General features: G+C 42.1%; 1 protein-coding gene across 1 annotated transcript; it reads right to left on the bottom strand.

The window, feature by feature from the left end:
• Positions 1-586: 586 nt before the first annotated feature.
• Positions 587-1,609, bottom strand: LOC142361882 (inositol 1,4,5-trisphosphate receptor-interacting protein-like 1). Its single transcript, XM_075425678.1, has one exon. The coding sequence runs from the start codon at positions 1,607-1,609 to the stop codon at positions 587-589; it is 1,023 nt and encodes a 340-aa protein (XP_075281793.1).
• Positions 1,610-20,457: the final 18,848 nt, after the last annotated feature.

The raw sequence follows: 20,457 nt of genomic DNA on the forward strand, positions 1-20,457 counted from the left end.
AGTCAATAGGAACACTAAACCACATAATAACCCATATAACAGTAAATTCCATCTTCTTATGCCCTTAAGCTATTAGTTCTAGACACACAGAATCTTGAAACACAGAAATCAAGAGAATCAGGCATGTGGAATGAGAAACAGGAGACAGATTCACCTGGTGGTACTGACCTATTGAAGAGAACATGGAGCTAAGATCAACGTTTTTTCACTCTTTCTACATCACAGGCTTATTTTAACACAGCTAACATTCCCCTCCCATCCTGCACTGGAGGAGATTGTCTGTTTGATACCCAGCTGCCTCTGGGGATTAACTCACAGCACCTGGGAAGCCAAAGCCCAGCGAAACCTTGAAACCAGAGCCTACGGCATCAGCTTTTTGGCAAAATGCTCCCCAACACTGTGGCAGCTGAGCTGTCAGCACCCTGTGCCCACATTCCCCAACTAAGTGATGCACAGACACTCATGGATGCAGCGTTTGTGCAGACAAGTGATTTATTGACATCTCTGCACCAGGTAAAGCTCCCGGAGGGAATGCCGTAGCACAGCTCTTGGGCCACGTCCTGCAGCTGGTAACATTGGCCTCTGCCTACTCGATGCTCAGGAAGGCATCCAAGTCACGTTGCTGCACCCCAAACATCAGCTGAATCAGGATGGTGCTCTGGGAAGGGTGCATCAGCTGGAGCCTGCAGGAGTGCCTGGAGGGCAGCACTGTCAGACAGCTGTTTTTCGGCGGAGGCAAAACCACCCAGGCTGCTTTCACCAATATCTGGAACAAGCGCATGGTTTTTTCCAGGTCGAGGTAGGGACCAGTGCAGAGGGTGTCCAGGAGGCTGGAGCCCTGATTCTTCCTCGGATCATCCTTGAGGTGGTGGAGGAAGCACAGCACGTCCTCCACAAACTGCTCCCCTATGCAGGTGCGCTCCAGCTCCACGCGGAGCCTGGATTTCCTGGCTGGCATCTCCTGCGCGGTGCCAAGCTCCAGATGGAAGGCATGCCCCTGGGAGGGCTGCAGGGGCACGAGCAGGCGGTAGACAGCATCGTCCTCACAGGGACCCCAGCCTTCTAAGGTGCTGCCCACTCCGAAGGCTGGCTTCAGCTGCAGCATGAAACTCTTCCTGGACCGGCAGATATGGGGAAGTTCATCTACCAGCTCCCGCACCATTGTGAACGATAATGGCAGGTCCCAGAGGTGCCTGGTTGAAATTCTGCCCACTTCCAGCGCAACACTGCTTTTTCCTTCTTGTTCCTCCTTATCCGCCTTGCTCCTGGAACTGTCCTCCTTGAGGCTGCGGGCTGGCCCATGGCTGCTTTTCCTGAGCCACCAGCAGAGAACAAAGAGCAGGAGCAGGACTGCAGCAGCAGCCCAGAACTGCCACTGCTGCAAGGCAGAGAAAAGCAGGGCTCCCCAGGCCAAGCTGCTGCGCTCCTGGCTGCTCTGCTCCCGGATGCGCTGCTCCAGGTCCCGCAGCAGCCGAGTCATCGCCCATCTCAGGTGCTCCACACACTGCTGCTTGCACTCACGTGTGGCCTCATCCAGGTCCTCATCAAGTATCCGCAGCTGCTGATTGATATTTTCCGCAAGCAGGGTGAGGAATTGCATGGCAGCCATGGTCTGCAGCAGGCACGAGAGACGGGGTTCAGTGGTGTTCGGAGGCAGGGAGCCGGACCGGGAGCCACAGGGAGCTGGGGACAGGTAGGAGAGGCGTCGAGGGAGCTGGGAGGCAGCAAGGCCTGCGCCCATCCCTGCTGCTGTCATCGCTGTGCCCTGCCCACGGTGCTCCCGCCAGCGGCAGGGCCCTCGATGCAGGGTGAGAACTCACTTGCGGGGCCCCGCGTTCCTGCCCCGGCTCTCGCCCAGCCCAGCCTCCCCCTATGCGTGCACTCACCACTGGCCAAGGCTGTACTGGGGCAGCGCTGCCGGCCGGCACCCTTTTATAAGCGCCCTCCCCCCACTGTGATGCATCTTCTGTGATGTCATGGGCATCACAGAGCACCACAGGCACGCCCTGGCCTTGCCTGTCCCCTTCCTTTCTGCTTCATTTACTTTTTTTCTCCTTTTTCTGTTTCCCTTTTTCTTCCCTTCTTTTCAAAGAACCACAGAACAGTGGGGGTTGGAAGGGACCTCTGTGGATCATCTGGGCCAACCCTCCTGCCGAAGCAGGGTCACCTACAGCAGGCTGCACAGGACCTTGTCCAGGCGGGTCTTGAATATCTCCAGAGAAGGAGACTCCACAACCTCCCTGGGCAGCCTGTTCCAGTGCTCCGTCACCCTCAGAGGGAAGAAGTTCTTCCTCATGTTCAGACGGAACTTCCTATGCTTCAGTTTGTGCCCATTGCCCCTTGGCCTGTCGCTGGGCACCACTGAAAAGAGTCTGGCCCCATCCTCCTGACACCCACCCTGAAGATATTTATAGGCATTTATAAGTTCCCCTCTCAGCCTTCTCTTCTTCAGGCTGAACAAGCCCAGCTCCCTCAGCCTCTCCTCGTAGGAGAGATGCTCCAGTCCCCTAATCACCTTCGTAGCCCTCTCCTGGACTCTCTTCAGTAGCTCCTTGTCTTTCTTGAACTGGGGAGCCCAGAACTGGACACAGTACTCCAGATGGGGCCTCCCTAGGGCAGAGTAAAGGGAGAGGAGAACCTCCCTCGACCTGTTGGCCACACTCCTCCTAATGCACCCCAGGACGCCATTGGCCTTCTTGGCAGCCAGGGCACACTGCTGGCTCATGGTTAACCTGTCATCCACCAGCACACCCAGGTCCCTCTTCACAGAGCTGCACTCCAGCAGGTCCGCCCCAAGCCTGTACTGGTGCACGGAGTTATTCCTCCCCAGGTGCAGGACCCTGCACTTGCTGATGTTGAACTTCATCATGTTCCTCTCTGCCCAGCCCTCCAGCCTGTCCAGGTCTCGCTGAATGGCAGCACAGCCTTCTGGTGTATCTACCACTCCTCCCAGTTTTGTGTCATCAGCAAACCTGCTGAGGGTACATTCTAACTCTTCATCCAGGTCATTGATGAATAAGTTGAGTAAGAGTGGGCCAAGTACTAACCTCTGGGGAACACCACTACCTACAGGCCTCCAACTAGACTCTGCGCCACTGATGACAACCCTCTGAGTTCTGCCATTCAGCCAGTTCTTAATCCACCTCACTGACCACGCATCTAGCCCACACTTCCTGAGCTTCCCTATGAGGATGTTATGAGAGACAGTGTCAAAAGCCTTGCTGAAGTCTAGGTAGACAATATCTACGGCTCTCCCTTCATCTACCCAGCCAATCATGCCATCATAGAAAGCTATCAGATTGGCCAAGCATGATCTCCCCTTGGTGAATCCATGCTGACTCCTCCGAACCGTCTTTTCCTCCACTTGCTTAATGATGACATCCAGAATGAGCTGCTCCGTCATCTTTCCAGGGATGGAGGTGAGGCTGACTGGCCTGTAGTTCCCTGGGTCCTCCGTCTTGCCCTTTTTGAAGATTGGAGTGACATCGGCTTTCCTCCAGTCCTCAGGCACCTCCCCTGTTCTCCAGAACCTTTCAAAGATGATGGAGAGTGGCTCAGCAATGACATCCGCCAGCTCCCTCAGCACTCATGGGTGCATCCCATCCAGGCCCATGGATTTGTGGGTGTACAGTTTTCTTAAATGGTCTCTCACATGATCCTCCTAAACCAAGGGAAGGTCTTCCTTTCACCAGGTTTCCTCTCTTACCTCCAGGGACTAGGATGCCCGAGGGCCAGCCTTAGCAGTGAAGACTGAAGCAAAGTAGGCATTCAGTAACTTTGTCTTCTCTGCATCCTCCATCACTAGGGCACCCGCCTGATTCAGCAGCGGTCCCACATTGTCCCTAGACTTCCGTTTGCTGCTGATGTACCTGAAGCAGCCCTTCTTGTTGTTTTTCACATCCCTTGCCAGATTTAATTCCAGATGGGCCTTAGCCCTCTTCGTCACATCCCTGCATGCTCTGACAACATTCCTGTACTCCTCCCAAGTGGCCTGTCTCTCTTTCCACATTCTGTAGATCTTTCTCTTCCATTTGAGTTCTGCTAGAAGCTCCTTGCTCAGCCATGCAGGTCTCCTGCCTCTTTTGCTAGACTTCTTACTCAAGGGGATGCACCAGTCCTGAGCATCTAATTCCAACCAAGATCATCTAATTCCAACCACCCTGCCATGTTGATGATGATGTTTCAGGTCCCTTCCAGCGCAAACCATTCTATGATTCTATTCTATCACCTAGTTCCACCACCCCTGCTATGGGCAGTGACACCTTCCACCATACCACATTGCTCAGAGCTCCATCCAGCCTGGCTTTGAACACTGCCAGGGAGGGGGCATCCACAGCTGCTCTGGGCAACCTGTTCCAGTGCCCCACCACCCTCAGAGTAAAGAATTTCTTTCTTTTATCAAATCTAAATCTACCCTCTTTTGGTTTAAAGCCATTCTCCCTTGTCCTATCACTACAGGCCCTTGTAAAAAGTCCCTCTCCAGCTTTCTTGTAGGCCCCTTCATTTACTGCAAGGCTCCTATAAGGTCTCCCCAGAGCCTTCTCTTCTGCAGGCTGAACAACTCCAACTTGGTTGAAACACCAGCTTTGCATCCACCAGTACCCCCAAGTCCTTCTTGGCAGGGCTGCTCTCAATCCCTTCATCCCCCAGCCTGTGTTGATAACCGGGGGTTGCCCCAACCCAGGTGCATGACCTTGCACCTGGCCTTGTTGAACCTCATGAGATTCACACAGGCCCACCTCTCCAGCTTGTCCAGGTCCCTCTGGATGGCATCCTGCCCCTCAGGCATGTCAACCGCACCACTCAGCTTGGTGCTGTCAGCAAACTTGTTGAGGGTGCACTCGACCACACTGTCTGTGTCATTGATGAAGATATTAAACAGCACTGGTCCAAATATGGACCCCTGAGAGCCACCACTTGCCACCGATCTCCATCTGGACATTGAGCTGTTGACCACTACCCTCTGGATGTGGCCATCCAACCAGTTCCTCATCCACCAAACAGTCCACCCATCAAATCCATATCTCTCCAATTTAGAGAGAAGGATGTTGTGGGGAACAATGTCAGAGGCCTCACAGGAGTCCAGACAGATTACATCCTTAGCTCTTCCCTTGTCCACTGATGTAGTCACTCCATCACAGAAGGCCACTAGGCTGGTCAGGCAGGATTTGCCATTGGTGAAGCCATGCTGGCCTTCTCAAATCATCTCCTTGTCCTGCATGTGCCCTAGCATAGTTTCTAGGAGGATCTGCTCCATGATCTTTCCAGCGACAGAGGTGAGGTAGTTCCCAGGTGTAGGGCTCCAGGCCGGAGTGAGAACTGTTACAAACATCCGTCTTGAGAAATCTAGACAGAGACACGCAAATTCAGCAAACTCCTAAATCAGGCATTGTACTTTGGGAACTTCCTCATCTTGATAAGGGACTGTGGCACATGAGCAGAACCCTGCAGAGGCAGGGTGCCACCCTGCGAAACCCACCTCTCTCCCTCCTCTCTCCCTCACGTAGGCAAGGAAGTTCAGCTCTTGCACAAGGCAGTGACCAGCCTTGCGGGGGAGGGCGTGTTGTGAGACCACCGAGACCCACCCTCCCCCACACTGACTCATTTTGAGAACTTTCAGGAAGCACAACAGTACCCCTCCCCAAGGAGGGATGACAGATACCTGAAGTGTTGAAGACAATCTCTGAAATTTAGCCCATCAGTTGTTGAACAGCAGCCAGTGTTCCAGACAAGGAACATCTCCTGCCTACAGACTTGCTCAACCGAGGAGATAGATTGTTACACTGAATCACCTCCTGTCAGAAGAACAAACACTTTGTATATTTAACCAAGGATGTGCTGGAGCAACCGCACCTTGAGAAGGACAGTTAATGAAGATGTTCTGTGTACGCTGCAAACTTGGCAGAAGAACTGAGAATTCATGTATTCTTTGTTGAACTACCGTTACTATAATACTAAAAATCACATCCCCTGAGCTGGAGACCCCAGCCCAAGCAAAGACCCTTACTCACTGAGCATTCCTAGTGAATTTTACGAGCACTGTATCTTTAAACTGAAGCGAGACAGGAACTAACTAATCCTAGTTACGAGGGTACGGCTAATAGGCGGTACTAACATTTTAAACTGTGTAAATATCCAATGTGATTGTAAGTGAGTGTGCTTGATTTGTGGGAACCACCGAGCACCCAGGCTTGCGCAACCTTGAAATAAATGGAGAGCGAGCAATCTGCTTGGTGTGTGCCCACCACCGGAGGACCCTGACCACCAGCAGAAACCGTCGCTGGATCCAAGGGCGGTGATATCTTTTCTCTTCTCTTTCCTTTTGTTTTCCTCTCTTTCTCTATCTCTGACTTTCTAGGCACATAAGGGTAATGTTGTTGTAAGTTTGTCAATCATCTGCTGTATTTTGGGGTTTTGTGAAATCAGACATTATGTTGTTGTAAGCTTTGCCAAGTCAATATCCATTCTAACCCCACCGCACTAAAAGTAATGTTACGAAGTTGCGAAGTTACCATCTTTTGTAATCCCACTCAATTCCAGGTAAAGCTTTGTTTGTAGTTGAGCCTCTTGGGTCATTGTCATGACTCCTGAGTACCACATCGAACTGAAAAGCTCACCTTCTCCTTACCCACTGAGTGGGACGGGACACCAGGGTCCACCTTTCTACCTTTTTTAAAAATGGGTGCAATTTTTCCCTTTTTCCAGTCACCAGGGACTTCACCTGACCGCCATGACTTTTCCAGTATCACAAAGAGTGGCTTGGCAATAATGTCAGCCAATTCCCTCAGGACTCTGGGATGAATCTCATCAGGTCCCATAGACTTATGTATGCTCAGGTTCCTCAGGTGGTCGCAAACCTGATCTTCCCTTACAGTGGGAGGGATTTTGCGCCCCCAATCCCCGTCTTGCAGTCCATGCACTCGAGACGCATGGGAAGAGAGGTTGCCAGTGAAGACTGAGGCAAGAAAATTGTTGACTATCTCAGCCTTCTCCTTATGCGTTGTTGCCAGTTTGCTACTCTTGCTCATCGGGGTGGGGGGGAGGGGTATGCTTTTTTTGACCAAAACAACAGTTGCTGTCCCATTCAAGAGAATTGTTTCTTGACTAATTATTATTCTGTGGCTACAGGTATGTTGTTAAAAATTCTATGTTTTCACATTGCAGTTTACCACTGCAGTTTATACCATCATGGCAAACACTGCTCAAGGGGATTGTGGAACAAAGACGACAAGACATTGACTCTCTGTGCACATGAACTGTCCAGATCAAGTACCATCTTTCGTGCAAGCATAGACCTCAGAGAAAAAAAAATGTAATGCAAATATTTTGCAATATAAATTGAATGCTAGGAAAAAGAATCATACATTTTTATGTTTTTACTTTTGCTCTTGGTTTTTAAGGACAAGTCACATGAAAATTAAGAAAATATTTATTGTGTATTCTTTGTACAAATATCAGAAAAACAACTTGGCAAAATAGGAACAAATACACTTGTGAATTAAAGTAACTTTATAAAGCACAAGTAACTTTTATGAATTCTATAATATGTATCAATGTCAGTATAACCTCTATAGTATCCACTAGTTATATTTAATAGTGCATTAAGTGGTAACATTTAAAAAGTACAATCCCATCTCCTTAAAACGTGTTTGCTAACTGTTTGGGTATGGAGAAGGTAAATTGTTACGCAGTCCTCTAACTGGACCTTACACACAAGTGAGCTGGCTGTATGCCAAATGGTCTCTGAAAGTAAAATCAGAACAATAAAGACATCAATATATTAATTCCCATCTGTTCTGCTCGTCACTTGCAGAAATCACTCCACATGAAAAGCTAGAGATATGTCTTTAACTACGTCTTCTCTGTTTCCTGCTTCCACTTTGCCTTGGATTGCAAATAGGAAGCATCATGACCTCTTTAATACCAAAACACATTATGAAATATTTAGATAAAACTTCTCCAAAATGTGTCAGAATATTAAAAAACACAAACACCAAAAAAACACCACCAAAAAAGATTACTCTCATAGGATTTTTAACATATATAAATTTCCAAACTTCCAGAGCAGGAACATTTTTAGAGGATGAGTGAGAAATCATTTCATTTTTTGTAGCATCTATCTTCACAGTAAGCAAACGCACCTTCAGTCTAGACTGGCCCTTTTAGTGGGTAAGTTCAAAAAACTGATGCATTGAAATCTCGGAATTTATTCTCTTACACAGGATTTTGGCTTTCCTTATTTTCCCTTAAGCTATACCCTGGATTTCTGAAATTTCAAACTGAAAAAAAGAAATTAAGGGTATTTTATGTGCTTGTGGATACCAGTGTCTAGAGATACTATCACCATGAGAGTTAGATTTTAATGCCAGAGTTCAAGAGTAGACTAAAAACCAACTAGTGACATACCTGTGAAAAAGCTACCATAGAAGAATACAACAACAGAAGTTTGATAGTCTGGAAAATCACAAGAACTTGTATATGTATGCTCTGTTTTACAGTGACATAAAAATACATAGTAGTGCAGCTGATGTTGGTGGCTGAAGTATATATAATCATCACATTGTATGCAACATTTTGTTAATTATTCCTTATTATGTTATGTAAAACAAAACTCTGAATTTATAAATAATAGTGTGGGCAACATACCATCTTTTCAACACACATAAATCACGTCGATGTAGAGAATTGTGTTAACACATACTGCCACTAGAGGATAGTGTTGTCATATTACTATGCACCCACGAAATTACTATAAAGTTCAAGTTGCTTATTTTCTAGAGTTGGCAAAAAGAAGAGAACAGTTATATTTCAATTAAGGAGGGGTTTTTTTTTGCCTGACAAACTCTGACGCCTTTTTAAAATAAAAATTAGAGAGAAAAATCACATTGCTTATTAGTTTGCATTTAGTAACAGTATTTAATATGCTTTTTGTTTTCGACTACCTCAGACTGAGTGTACTACCCGTGAATCTCTTGGAAGGAGACAGCCCTTATGCAGTGGTCCAATATACAGCAGATAACTGAATTTTATTGCAAGGGTGCTGAAAATACGTGATCTACTACTGATATATTTGTGAAACATAATGTAGATTATGGCAGCCTAAGCTGGTCTAACTACTTGCTGCCACACCTCTACTCTCTTGTCCTGCATTCTCCCTTGCTCTTTCAGCACTTGCTTTGGTAAGTTTTCTGCCATTTTAGCTCTCTGAACTGACTCACTGTGATCAAGCAGGTAGTGCTCAGCACAGACGAATTGCAAGAATAACACTGCCCCGGCAACATGTGGCACCAAAGCTGCTTCAAATTAAACTGCTTTGTAACTGGAGTCTAGAAAAAGTGCTTCTCTGCTTAAAAATCCATACACTTCTGCTGTAGCTAATATAGTAATCAGATGGAAATAATCCAGTTTTTATTGAGTTTAAAATTAATTACAGAAATATTGACTCCAAAAGCAGGTATAGATCCTTCTGACAGGTGTCATATACAATAAAAAGGGCCCGTGAAGAAGCCTACCTCCTCAGAAGGTTCAACATACACCTGGATGAAATACCTGTGGGATTCTGTCCTATTCAAAGCGTCTTTGTTTTTATTATTTTAGAATGTTCCCACTTCATTGTAGCGTTAAAATATCTTCATTTGCTTGATAAAAAGTAAGGCTATTGGTCAGAGTCACAGGTATCAGACTTGAAAATTGACTGACAGTTTACTGAGGACATTGCTTACACCTTTACTTCGGCAAAGCAGAGATAAACCAGCTGCAGAGTTCAATTAAAGCATGCAGACAGAACTTAGAAAATAAACTTGCAATAGTTTGAGGAGTACACTGCTTCAAATAAAAAGCCACAGCAAATTGCTGTCATGAGAAATAAGAAAGTAAAGGAGGAGAAACTGTGCCAGTCATCCCCTGGCGCTCTACCTGATGGAAGAGCTGTAAGTTTCTCCATGTTCAGAACAAGAATACTAAATTCTGGAAAAGATCAAAATCTAAATTTAGTCTGGTGATGATATGTTCCTCAATAGAAGGCCAGAACATATTTTACTCACTTATTTTCAGCAACTGAAATCTACAGTGGAACACAGTCAACTCATTTAGACCCATGCTTGACACACTGAACATTACACCATTCAGAACTAGAGTGCATTTTTCCTTAATGTCCATTATGTGTTCACAATACATGTTTATATTACTAATATGACAATACTTAAATTAATGTGTGTATTTAATCAGTTATTTCATATTGCTTTAATTTAAAAAGTCAATAGGTTTAGCAATTGTTAGTATTTATAGAAGAGCTCCACCCAGACAAGAAAACTAGCAGTAAAAGTGGCTTAAAAAATGAGCCTTACGAGAGAGGTTAAGGATTTGAAAGAGTTCAGGACTTGATAAAATTCTCTTGATACATGAAAAGTAGTTATAAAAAGACGATCTACTGCTCAAAGTATCCACTAGAAGGAGGACTGGAAGAAACACACGAAATATTAATTAAATAATTGAGAAGAATTAGAACATGGATGGGAAGCCAAGCAACAGACCTACTACGAAAGCTGTAAAACCTTCTTTACCAAAGGCTTTTCAGTAAATTTAAATGTGCTTGTCATAGATTATTTAGGAGAAAATAAACTGACAAGAGCAATAGGTTACCCTGGATTATCTCTTCGTGCATATTCCACCTTTCCTACATATTTATAATTCTTTTATAATCCTAAACTGTTGCAAGACAAAAATCTCATTTACCATCTTACTAAAATCAGTACAGACTGGGAAAATAGTATTGCATCAGACTGGTCCACTCATTTTATTAGTAACAGTAATATGACACTTTTAGGAAAAGGCATCGGAACTAGGTATACACAAAAGCTATTCATTAAGAAAAAAATCTGTCACCTTTCTTGGATTTTTCTTTACTTATAAAGATATACACTTAGCACACTTTCTCTATGCTCTTGTGCAAAACTCACCATGTAAGTAATTCCGTTATCTCTTCTTAGTTATCGGTTCATCAATAACATCAGGCAACAGTGAATCTTGGGAACTCTCCTAATAATTTCTGAAAATTTGTTCTCGGTACTGAACACAGTCACTACAAAAAGTAAGTAGTAGTTACAAAAAAAATAGAAAATCATATTCTTCAACTTTGCCACTCCACAACTGAAGCATTATAGGACTCTTAGAGTGATTTAAATTCAGTTGTGATTATAACTGTGTTAAATTTTATTAGGTCATCTTAATTTAAAACTAAGTGAATCTGAGTAATTTTGAATCCAGCAAACTCCAATAATATTTTACTGGGATCTTTGCTTGTGAACTGCTTCTTTATGCCTTATGTTTGTAGAGATAAAATCACCTTACTGTGCTTGTTTTTGTAAAAGTATTTTATGCCCGTTTTAGCAGATTTTTGTAGCAACATGTGTTAACATCCAAGCATTACAATTTACTGCTCACTAATGATATTTAAACAATAAAATTATGTGTGTGATTTCCACACTCTAAAGAAATCCATAAAATCTATCAGATCTCTATACTATGAAGTGCTTCATTCAGATTTTTTTTCCTCTGACTGCTGAAACTTGTTTTAAGTTGCAGTTCTCACTTTCTTACAAATTAATTTAATTTTCTCTGAAACCTTTATATGCAATTAAATAGCTGTTGTAACGTCAGAACATGTGTCTTGGATTGCTCAATTAAGTAATTGTTATTATTATTGCATAATATTATTATATCTGCGCTAACAAGATACTTTGTTGAAGGCATAAGTGTCCAGGCACATTCAGTTTTGTTTTTAAATGTACATTATTAAGCAACAGTAAACAGATAACTGCTGGCAGATGATCTCTACAGAAATGGCCAAAGCTTTCACAAAAAGAAGTACAAATACATTGTCAAGAGAGATATTAAACTCTGAGCTACAAAATATTTTTAACCAGCACTGTCCTTTTTTTTGGGTTTTGTTTGGGTAAGGACATCTGAAACTGAATTTCAGGTCCTGGAGCATGACCACTCGAACATTAACCAGACGTATGAGCTAACTTTTTTAAAAATTTAATCAGCAAGTTGCAGAGGTATTAAGAAAAGAAAGAACTCAAATTATTTTCTCCTATATTTCATCTTTCAATGTCTTGGCTTTTCTGATACTGCTATGAAACGTGTACTCCAGTTGCCACTGACTATGGAGGACCTGGATTTTTAATGTCAGGGCTGCAGCTTGGTTTCCCAATTCAGACACTCTTTGCATAAACAGAATAAAGAAGAATAAAACCAAGAAAATTTAATATCCCACCTTATTCCCCACTTCATCTTTAATACAAAGGCTATATCTGAGGTTGGGTTTGGCTTCAGGATTTACTTACACCACTAAGTCAGTCAGAATTGTGAAAAACACCCTTCTGAATGAGCTAGTTGTGTTGGTAAAAGTGCTACAGTAGATGTAGCAATACTGATACCAGCAAAAACCGGACACAGTTTGCCTCACTTAAAGAATTACAATAAGCACAACTGCAAAAAAATCCCCTCCTATACCAATTTAAGATCCATCTGTACCTGTTTACCTAGACAAACTTTTCAGAGTTTCTTACAGAAGGATGAACACTAGAACACAAAAGGCCTTGATAGTGGTCCTGGTCCCGAAGGTCAAAAAAAATGAGCAGTCAAACCAGCAGGGAGATCAGCTTGCAGCAAATCCTTAGAGATTCTGTAATTCATGTTGTCGGTTACCTATCAGGCATTGGTTGCCATAGCTATAGCTCCTTGGTCCCTGTGTACTGCAGTAATACAATCTTGAAGCCACAAAGGCATGAAAACTGCAGAGATCTGTATCAGAGATAAACGGCCAAGCCTTTGTGTGTTTTGGCCAGTGATACTCCCAGATATTACAAAAAAAAGGCAAAAATAAAAAAAAAAATCACAGATTGAAAATGAAGTTTCATTGTGCAAATGTCTTGGATCAAGGACTACACCTGCATGTCATTTTCTCCCAGGCACGTAATTACTTTCCCAGTGTATACAAACTGCGCATTCTAAGCAAAAAAAAAGATCAGTACTTCAAAAGAGCATGACTTTCAGAGACATTAAAAACTAAACACTTAATACTGTCTTGTTCTGGCTGCAGGCTTTAATTCTGTCAACTTTTCAGATCATATTGTTCAGTAATATAAAAACAACACAACTCTCCCAAATGATAAGACTGTAAATTACGTGTTTGAATGGCTTAAGTTCTAATGCAATAATTTTATTGTGCCTGGTGGAACTGTTAATTAAAAATGTTAACACTGTCCAAAACAAATAAAATTCTCTAGATACTTTTGGTCATTTTTCTGGCATTGACATTTCCACTGACTTTGACAGAGCTGCACCAATTTATATCAGCATTCAGCTCCCTAAGTCCAAAACATTACCTTACTCATTTCATAGCATTAAGTGATTTACATTATCAAATACTAGATTAGTGTAGTTGTGTTAGTTGTAATAAACTATGATACAATTTACTCTTTTTTGCTCAGACTCCATGTTTTGTAGAAGTATTTTGAAGCAGTGATAAAACACGTTAATGTACTTACACAAAAACTAAGCAACCTCATACTCATGGATCAAATTTCATGTCACATCATATGTTTTAATGCCTTTTGTCCCCTAAAACAGAAAATACCAGGCAACTTGCCATGGCTACTAAGGCGATGTTAGAGCTCAGAAGCTAAATAATGCTGAGATAGCTTATGCTGGAAGAACTAATAGCAACATAAAAGCTAGAGCACAATCCATGAATACATTATTAATGATGTTTTCTTCTCAAATCAGCAGATGGACACTGAATGGCTCAAGTGACTGGTAATGTGATACACAGCTTTTCATCTCAAAGTAACTGCTTCAGATCTGCCTCATATTGATCGTAACTGAAAGTTACAATTTGACAGGTATTCAACAGTCAATGTGTAATAACTGGTCTTAGTCTAGCTTTTCCTGTACAATCTGGTTAACAAAGCTGGCATGCTATTTTCAAACTCAGGGTTGAGCAGGCCAGAAGACTTGATTATCCTTTTATGTCTAAAGGTTCAGCCCTTCAAAACAAGTCTGAAATCCAGGTGCAAGTGGGGCAATGGACTTAGTATGTATTACACTTGTTCAGTGGTCAATTTCCATTAGTGTCTATCAGGTATTTTTTCCAATGACGAAATTAACTTCTAAACAAAAATAAAACAAAGAAGAATATCAGCCTAAGATGAATGGAAAAAACTAATGTAATGAGACAGACTGTTGCTTTCGCAAAGCGCGAAGGACATGATGTGTTCTTTTGTACACTAAAGGCACAAGAATTTTCAGTAGCAATAAAAAGGCTGCCTGTATCACCTGGAACCTGACAGCAAAATTGGTCACAATGGAGAAGCACTTTTCCTTTGCAAAGAAAAATACCATTGCGGTATATCTGGAGTAAGCCTAGCAACAGCCACATGAGAAATAATTGATCATTGTCTTCAAATGTAAGGTCAATATCACATGAAAGTTTTATAATGAGAATGTTTTTGAAAACATATCAGGCATGAAAGGGATTTATACGTGTAAAAGCTGCAGACTTTTAGCTGTAGGTCATAGAGATGTTGAGTCAGAATTGTTATAAATACAACTACAACTCCTTGATACCCATGGACATCATCTTCAAGTCTAACTTCTCTCAGCTCAGTACAGAACATGAAGATGGATGCCAAAGACAGCTCTCTGACAGGATTCGATCCATTATGTCAAAGATGGCTGAACATGTAATTTAACACTGTATACCTATACAAACCCATTACAATCATACTTCAGTAGAATGACTGAAACTTACTTTGTCTTTAATATTATTTGTTATCACTGTTACTAGAATCACAGTCAAGATTGCTTCCCTCTTTAATCTAGGCACTGTAGAGACAAACTGCAGTAAAAATAGACAAGAGAGATAAAAGATGTGAAAAAGAAACAGAAACACAGAGATTAACTTGCCAAAAATCACACTGCAAATCAATGGTGAAATTAAGAATAGAATACAGATCTTCCAAACCCTAGTCCTTCGCTGAGTTCACAGAGTACTCCCCTGGGCTTTTTCTAAGACAGTTTTCTTAGCCATCAGTGTTTACTAGTAACATTTAATGTCAGACCATAAAAAGACTTTTTAAACACAAAGCAACTGAACTTACCACCTCTCAAAAATTCACTTCCTCGGTAATGTTTACAGAATAATGAAAAAGTTGGCTAAGAGGCTGTTGAATACACCTGCTGTACCGTATATGTTCCATGTTCACTCAAGCCTACAGAGCCTGTTGGACTAGTTGGGTATGGTATACCAGCTTCTGCAGCCAATAGCATGCACAGGAACACTGGTCAGTATCATAAATGATCATCTCTTCAGACCAAATGACACAGGATCTACATACACCTGAGCAGCCTGGAAATGCACAAAGTTTAAACTCCTGCATCTGAGTGACTACTGAGCCGTTACACCTCATAAGTAACGTAAACATAGTAATTTTTTTTCAATTGTACAGCTTTCCGTCATTCTTGTCTTGTTATGACTTCAAGCCAACAACTTGTGCATATAGTTAATTTCACATTTAATTGAACAATACTATATATAGAATGCTTTGGGTTGGCAGCGACCTTCAGAGGCCATCTAACGCAACCCCCCTGCAATGAGCAGGGACATCTTCAACTCTATCAGGTTGCTCAGAGCCCCGACCAACCTGACTTCAAATGTTTCCAGGGATGGGGCATCGACCACCTCTCTGGGCAACCCATGCCAGTGTTTCACCACCCTCATCGTAAAACATGTCTTCCTTACATCCATTCTAAATCTACCCTCCCCTAGTTTAAAGCCATTACTCCTTGTCCTATCGCAACCAGCCCTGCTGAAAATATTTTCCCCATCTTTCCTACAGGCCCCCTCCAGGCACTGGAAGGCTGCTCTAAGGTCACCCCGGAGCCTTCTCTTCTCCAGGCTGAACAGCCCCAACTCTCTCAGCCTTTCCTCATAGAAGAGGTGCTCCAGCTCTCTGATCATCTTTGTGGCCTCCTCTGGACCCACTCCAGAGCTGCACACAGGACTCCAGGTGGGGTTTCACCCGTGCAGAGTAGAGAGGCAGAGTCACCCCCCTCAACCTGCTGGCCATGCTTCTCTTGATGCAGCCCAAGATATGGCTGGCCTTCTGGCACGCTCTTAGGGAAGTACATAGCAAAATCAGATCTTTCTGTGAAAAGGCCATTTCTTTACTAGTATTTCTATACAGTGCCATGATACTTCAGTCTTGAGTGAATACCTCTGATTGGTCCCCTAATATAAGCAAATAACACATACATGTATATACATATGTTAAAAAGATTAGCTATTAGTTCATCTAGTTTCCAACATTTTAGATAAAATGCGTTAACATATTTAGCAGAACTAAAATTCAAATCCAACTTAGTAAAATAAGTTGCAAAACTCCAATCAACTTGGACTGAGGAGTAGGATTTATACATAAATATAAGTAAAGAATCCTTTATGTATCTCACACACATCTTACATACCTTATCTCATTTACATACTTTATTTACCTTATTATCATTATCGCCTTTACAGAAATGAAAAAAGCTTTAAATTTAAAGTGCCATGGGAATTATGGACAGGCAGTTACCAATCTGCTTCTTTTTTATGCTAATAACAGGGATCTTCCATTTCAATTTATATTGAAAACCATTTAACTTCAGTTGAAATGCCTGCTAATTCTTTCTCTGAAACAAAAATAAAGAAGTCCATGAAGTAATCTGGGCGTCTATTCTATAAATTAAAAAAAACAAGTTAAGCAAAGGGCTGCCCATAAAGATATCAACACCTTCCTACCCTCTATCTTGGCAGCCCTTGGCAGAAAGCAAAAAGAGGTCTCACAACTGATTCTTGAATCAATCTTACATTGAACATTTCTCTAAACAGCGAAGAAAAGTATGAACAAAGAGTCTTCTGATAAAGTTGGAAAGAAACACGTAGCATAGCAATAAAAGCAAAAGCAGAGACATACAGCATGCTGGAAATTATCATCTGTAAGAACAGCTGTGATTAATCAGCTCTGCTCACATCAACAAATGCCATTTTCATGGACAGGAAAATACTGTTGACAGAGAAAAAGAGCATAAAGTTTAAAAAAAGTGAACAGCTTTGCAAAAGGAATGGACCAACTATAAAATTGTGTCATGCTTCTGTGGAAGGCATGGAGACAAGAAATTCATGTAAAAGGCCTCGGGTTTTTTTAATTCTTAGTAATCATCTTTCCATATTATTGTCTCAGTACTTCTACTCATCTGCCTGGTATTCAAAAGAAATCATAACATGCCTAAGAAATTATGATATAAATGTAAATACAGCTCATATCTATGCAGAATTTTTAAGATAAATACTGAACACAAGATGCATACAAAGTTAACTTTGGGGCAAAGTCTGTACAGGCATACCAGACAGTCAGTACACAGCATGATATAAATACAGATGGAAGAGAAATCTGTAGTTAAGTTTGCCTAACACATCCTATCATAAGGTTCTAGTTTGAAATGCTTATAAAATTTGCCAGTGTTTAATTGCTCAGTCTAAATTATTTCAGAGTATCTGATTTTTTTAAACCTTCAGTAAAAATCAAGTTGCCATCTTCTAAAATATGACAAAGCAAAACTATTCTGGTTTGCTGAAGTTAACAAGTTGTTATAATCCTTCTGTTGAAAAACTGAATCTAGAATGATGAAAGGACCTGGGTGCTTCACCATCCAGTAGAATCTACAGGCCTGAATTACAGACCAAGGCTCCCAACATAACATGTAAGGAGATTCTGAGTGCACCTGTAGTATCAATTTGAATCATCATCTGTGCTGCTCCAAAGTCCTCTCCATTAGTGTTTGTTCTGTGTGCCTGCCTGATTATTCCTGGAATACCCTTTGAAGCAAAATAACAAGGCTTCTTCCCAGACAAAACCTAGTAGCCATTCAGTAGCTAGATAGGTCTAGGAAATGGCTTGAGTACGAAGTCTCCTTCTACTTGGTTCAAATCTCCGACATCATCCTTATAAGCCTTTTTTTGCCTGGTATGTCCCTATAACATGCCTCTCTGGTAACATGCTATAGTAGCAGATATGTGGTGTGCTGCAAGCATTTCTCTATCTTGGACAAACAAAAAAGAGTATTAATTGTTAAAGAACCCTTCAAAATTGTTCAAATGTCTTATCTGCAAAGACAAGCTTCAAGGTGCTGAGAGGAGGTTTGCATGGCAGAGGACTCTAGGCTACCACAGCCCTTCAAAAAAAGCAAAATCTTGACTGCCCAAGTCTTGACACCCCGAGTACCAGAAGAGATGTGGTAGGTCAGCTTGATGCTGAGGGATTTCAGTGTAGCCTCAGGCAATGATACTTCAAAACAAACTTTATCCATCTTAAGCTACACAGTAAGAACTGGCACAATCACAGCATGTGAGCGCAGCAGAGAAGTGATATTTGTGCTGTGTATGTAAAAAGGCCATGGAAAGACCTGCAGAAGACCACAAGATCCCTCCAAACTCTGCACAGTGTAGATGCAGGCAGCCTGCCCTAGGGGAGCAAGCCAAAAGCTGTATTGATGGAAGCTACTCCTTACTTTCTGACCAGGAAGCACAGATTACTCCCGAGGCAGGTCACAAATCCATCATATGCATCATCTGAGAAGATGGACATTTCTGAGCATACTTGGAAGCAGACACTAATGCATTTACAGACTTATGGTACTTGCAGGGTTAAGTCCTGAGTATGCCTCCTGAGTATGTCTTTCAACTCTTCCCACACTGAGATAAAAATATACAGCTATATCAGCTATGACAAATCCTAAAAAAGGCAGAAAAAAGTATGAAGTGTTGACAGAGAGAATCTTGTATGGCATCAACAGGAGGTACAATTAATTGGATCTCTTCATTCGTTCTATAAATACCAAGTTAAATAAGATAAAAATGAAATGTAGGAGTCTTAGCTTACAGTCACCTTTATGTTACTAGTCTCACTCATCTGATATAAAATTAATCTTCCCTTTGATATGATGTGGGATGAGGGAATGGCAGTACGCGAAAACGAACATTGCACTTCATGCAGCAAAAACATGGAATCAACAAAGACTGCTAAAAATTGCATCAAAACATACCACAATAATATTCAATTTGGATACACAAAAAGAGATGAACTATCAAAAGTAATCTCGTCCCTTATACTCTCTGAATGCTAGGTACATCGAATAAATTTTAAACAGATTATTCTACCATATTTTAAAGTATCTCTGAACTCATTACAAATACAAAAAATAAACCCATGAAAAACAGTGGAAATATGAAAGCAGATATCCTAATTTCATTTATGTTACCAGCAGAGTTGCACACCTGTTTTTGAGTTTATTTTCCTGGAAAGATTCAGCTACATGACATGCAGCGAAGTCTTGCTTTTATGATTTTTTTATTTGCTTCACTGAGGCAGAAGAACATCAAGTGATTTGTACAAAGTGTTTTAATGTTACTATTTTTATAATTCCCATCTCTGTGGAATTTTGGTACCAGCACACAAATGCACTTTTCATAGGAATTGGCATTCTGGATAAAACAAATGGTTCATCTGGTTTAATAGCATGTCTATTACTTTGACAATCATCCAAATTCCCAGATGTTGTTCATTTTAATACTTAATAGCCACTGTGCAAACTGTGGTCACAGAGTCACAGAACGGTCGGGGTTGGAAGGGGCCTCTGTGGATCATCTAGTCCAACCCCCCTGCCAAAGCAGAGTCAGCTAGAGCAGGCTGCACAGGACCTTGTCCAGGCGGGTCTTGAATATCTCCAGAGAAGGAGACTCCACAACCTCTCTGGGCAACCTGCTCCAGTGCTCCGTCACCCTCAGAGTGAAGAAATTCTTTCTCATGTTCAGATGGAACGTCCTGTGCTTCAGTTTGTGCCCTTTGCCCCTTGTCCTGTCACTGGGCCACTGAAAAGAGTCTGGCCCCATCCTCTTGACACCCACCCTGAAGATATTTGTAAGCATTGATAAGGTCTTCTCTCAGCCTTCTCTTCTTCAGGCTGAACAAGCCCAGCTCCCTCAGCCTTTCCTTGTAGGAGAGATGCTCCAGCCCCCTAATCACCTTCGTAGCCCTCCGCTGGACTCTCTCCAGTAGTTCCTCAGACACAAAACAGATAAAATGTTTTAACTATCATTATATATTATTAGATATTTTTGTTATATATTATTTGTCTAGAATATTCTTGAATCTCAGTAATGATGCCTGTCATGGTTTAACCCCAGTAGGTAGCTAAGCACCACACAGCCGCTCGCTCACTGACTCCCTGGGGGATGGAGGAGAAAATGGAAAGGGTAAAAGTGTGAAATTTCATAGGTTGAGATAAAGCCAGTTGAATAACAATTTAAAAAAAATTAAAAAAAAATTTTAAAAAGCAACAAAGGAGAAAAGGAAA

Source organism: Opisthocomus hoazin, chromosome 7 (assembly GCF_030867145.1).
Source record: "Opisthocomus hoazin isolate bOpiHoa1 chromosome 7, bOpiHoa1.hap1, whole genome shotgun sequence".
Classification (NCBI taxonomy): Eukaryota; Metazoa; Chordata; class Aves; order Opisthocomiformes; family Opisthocomidae; genus Opisthocomus; species Opisthocomus hoazin.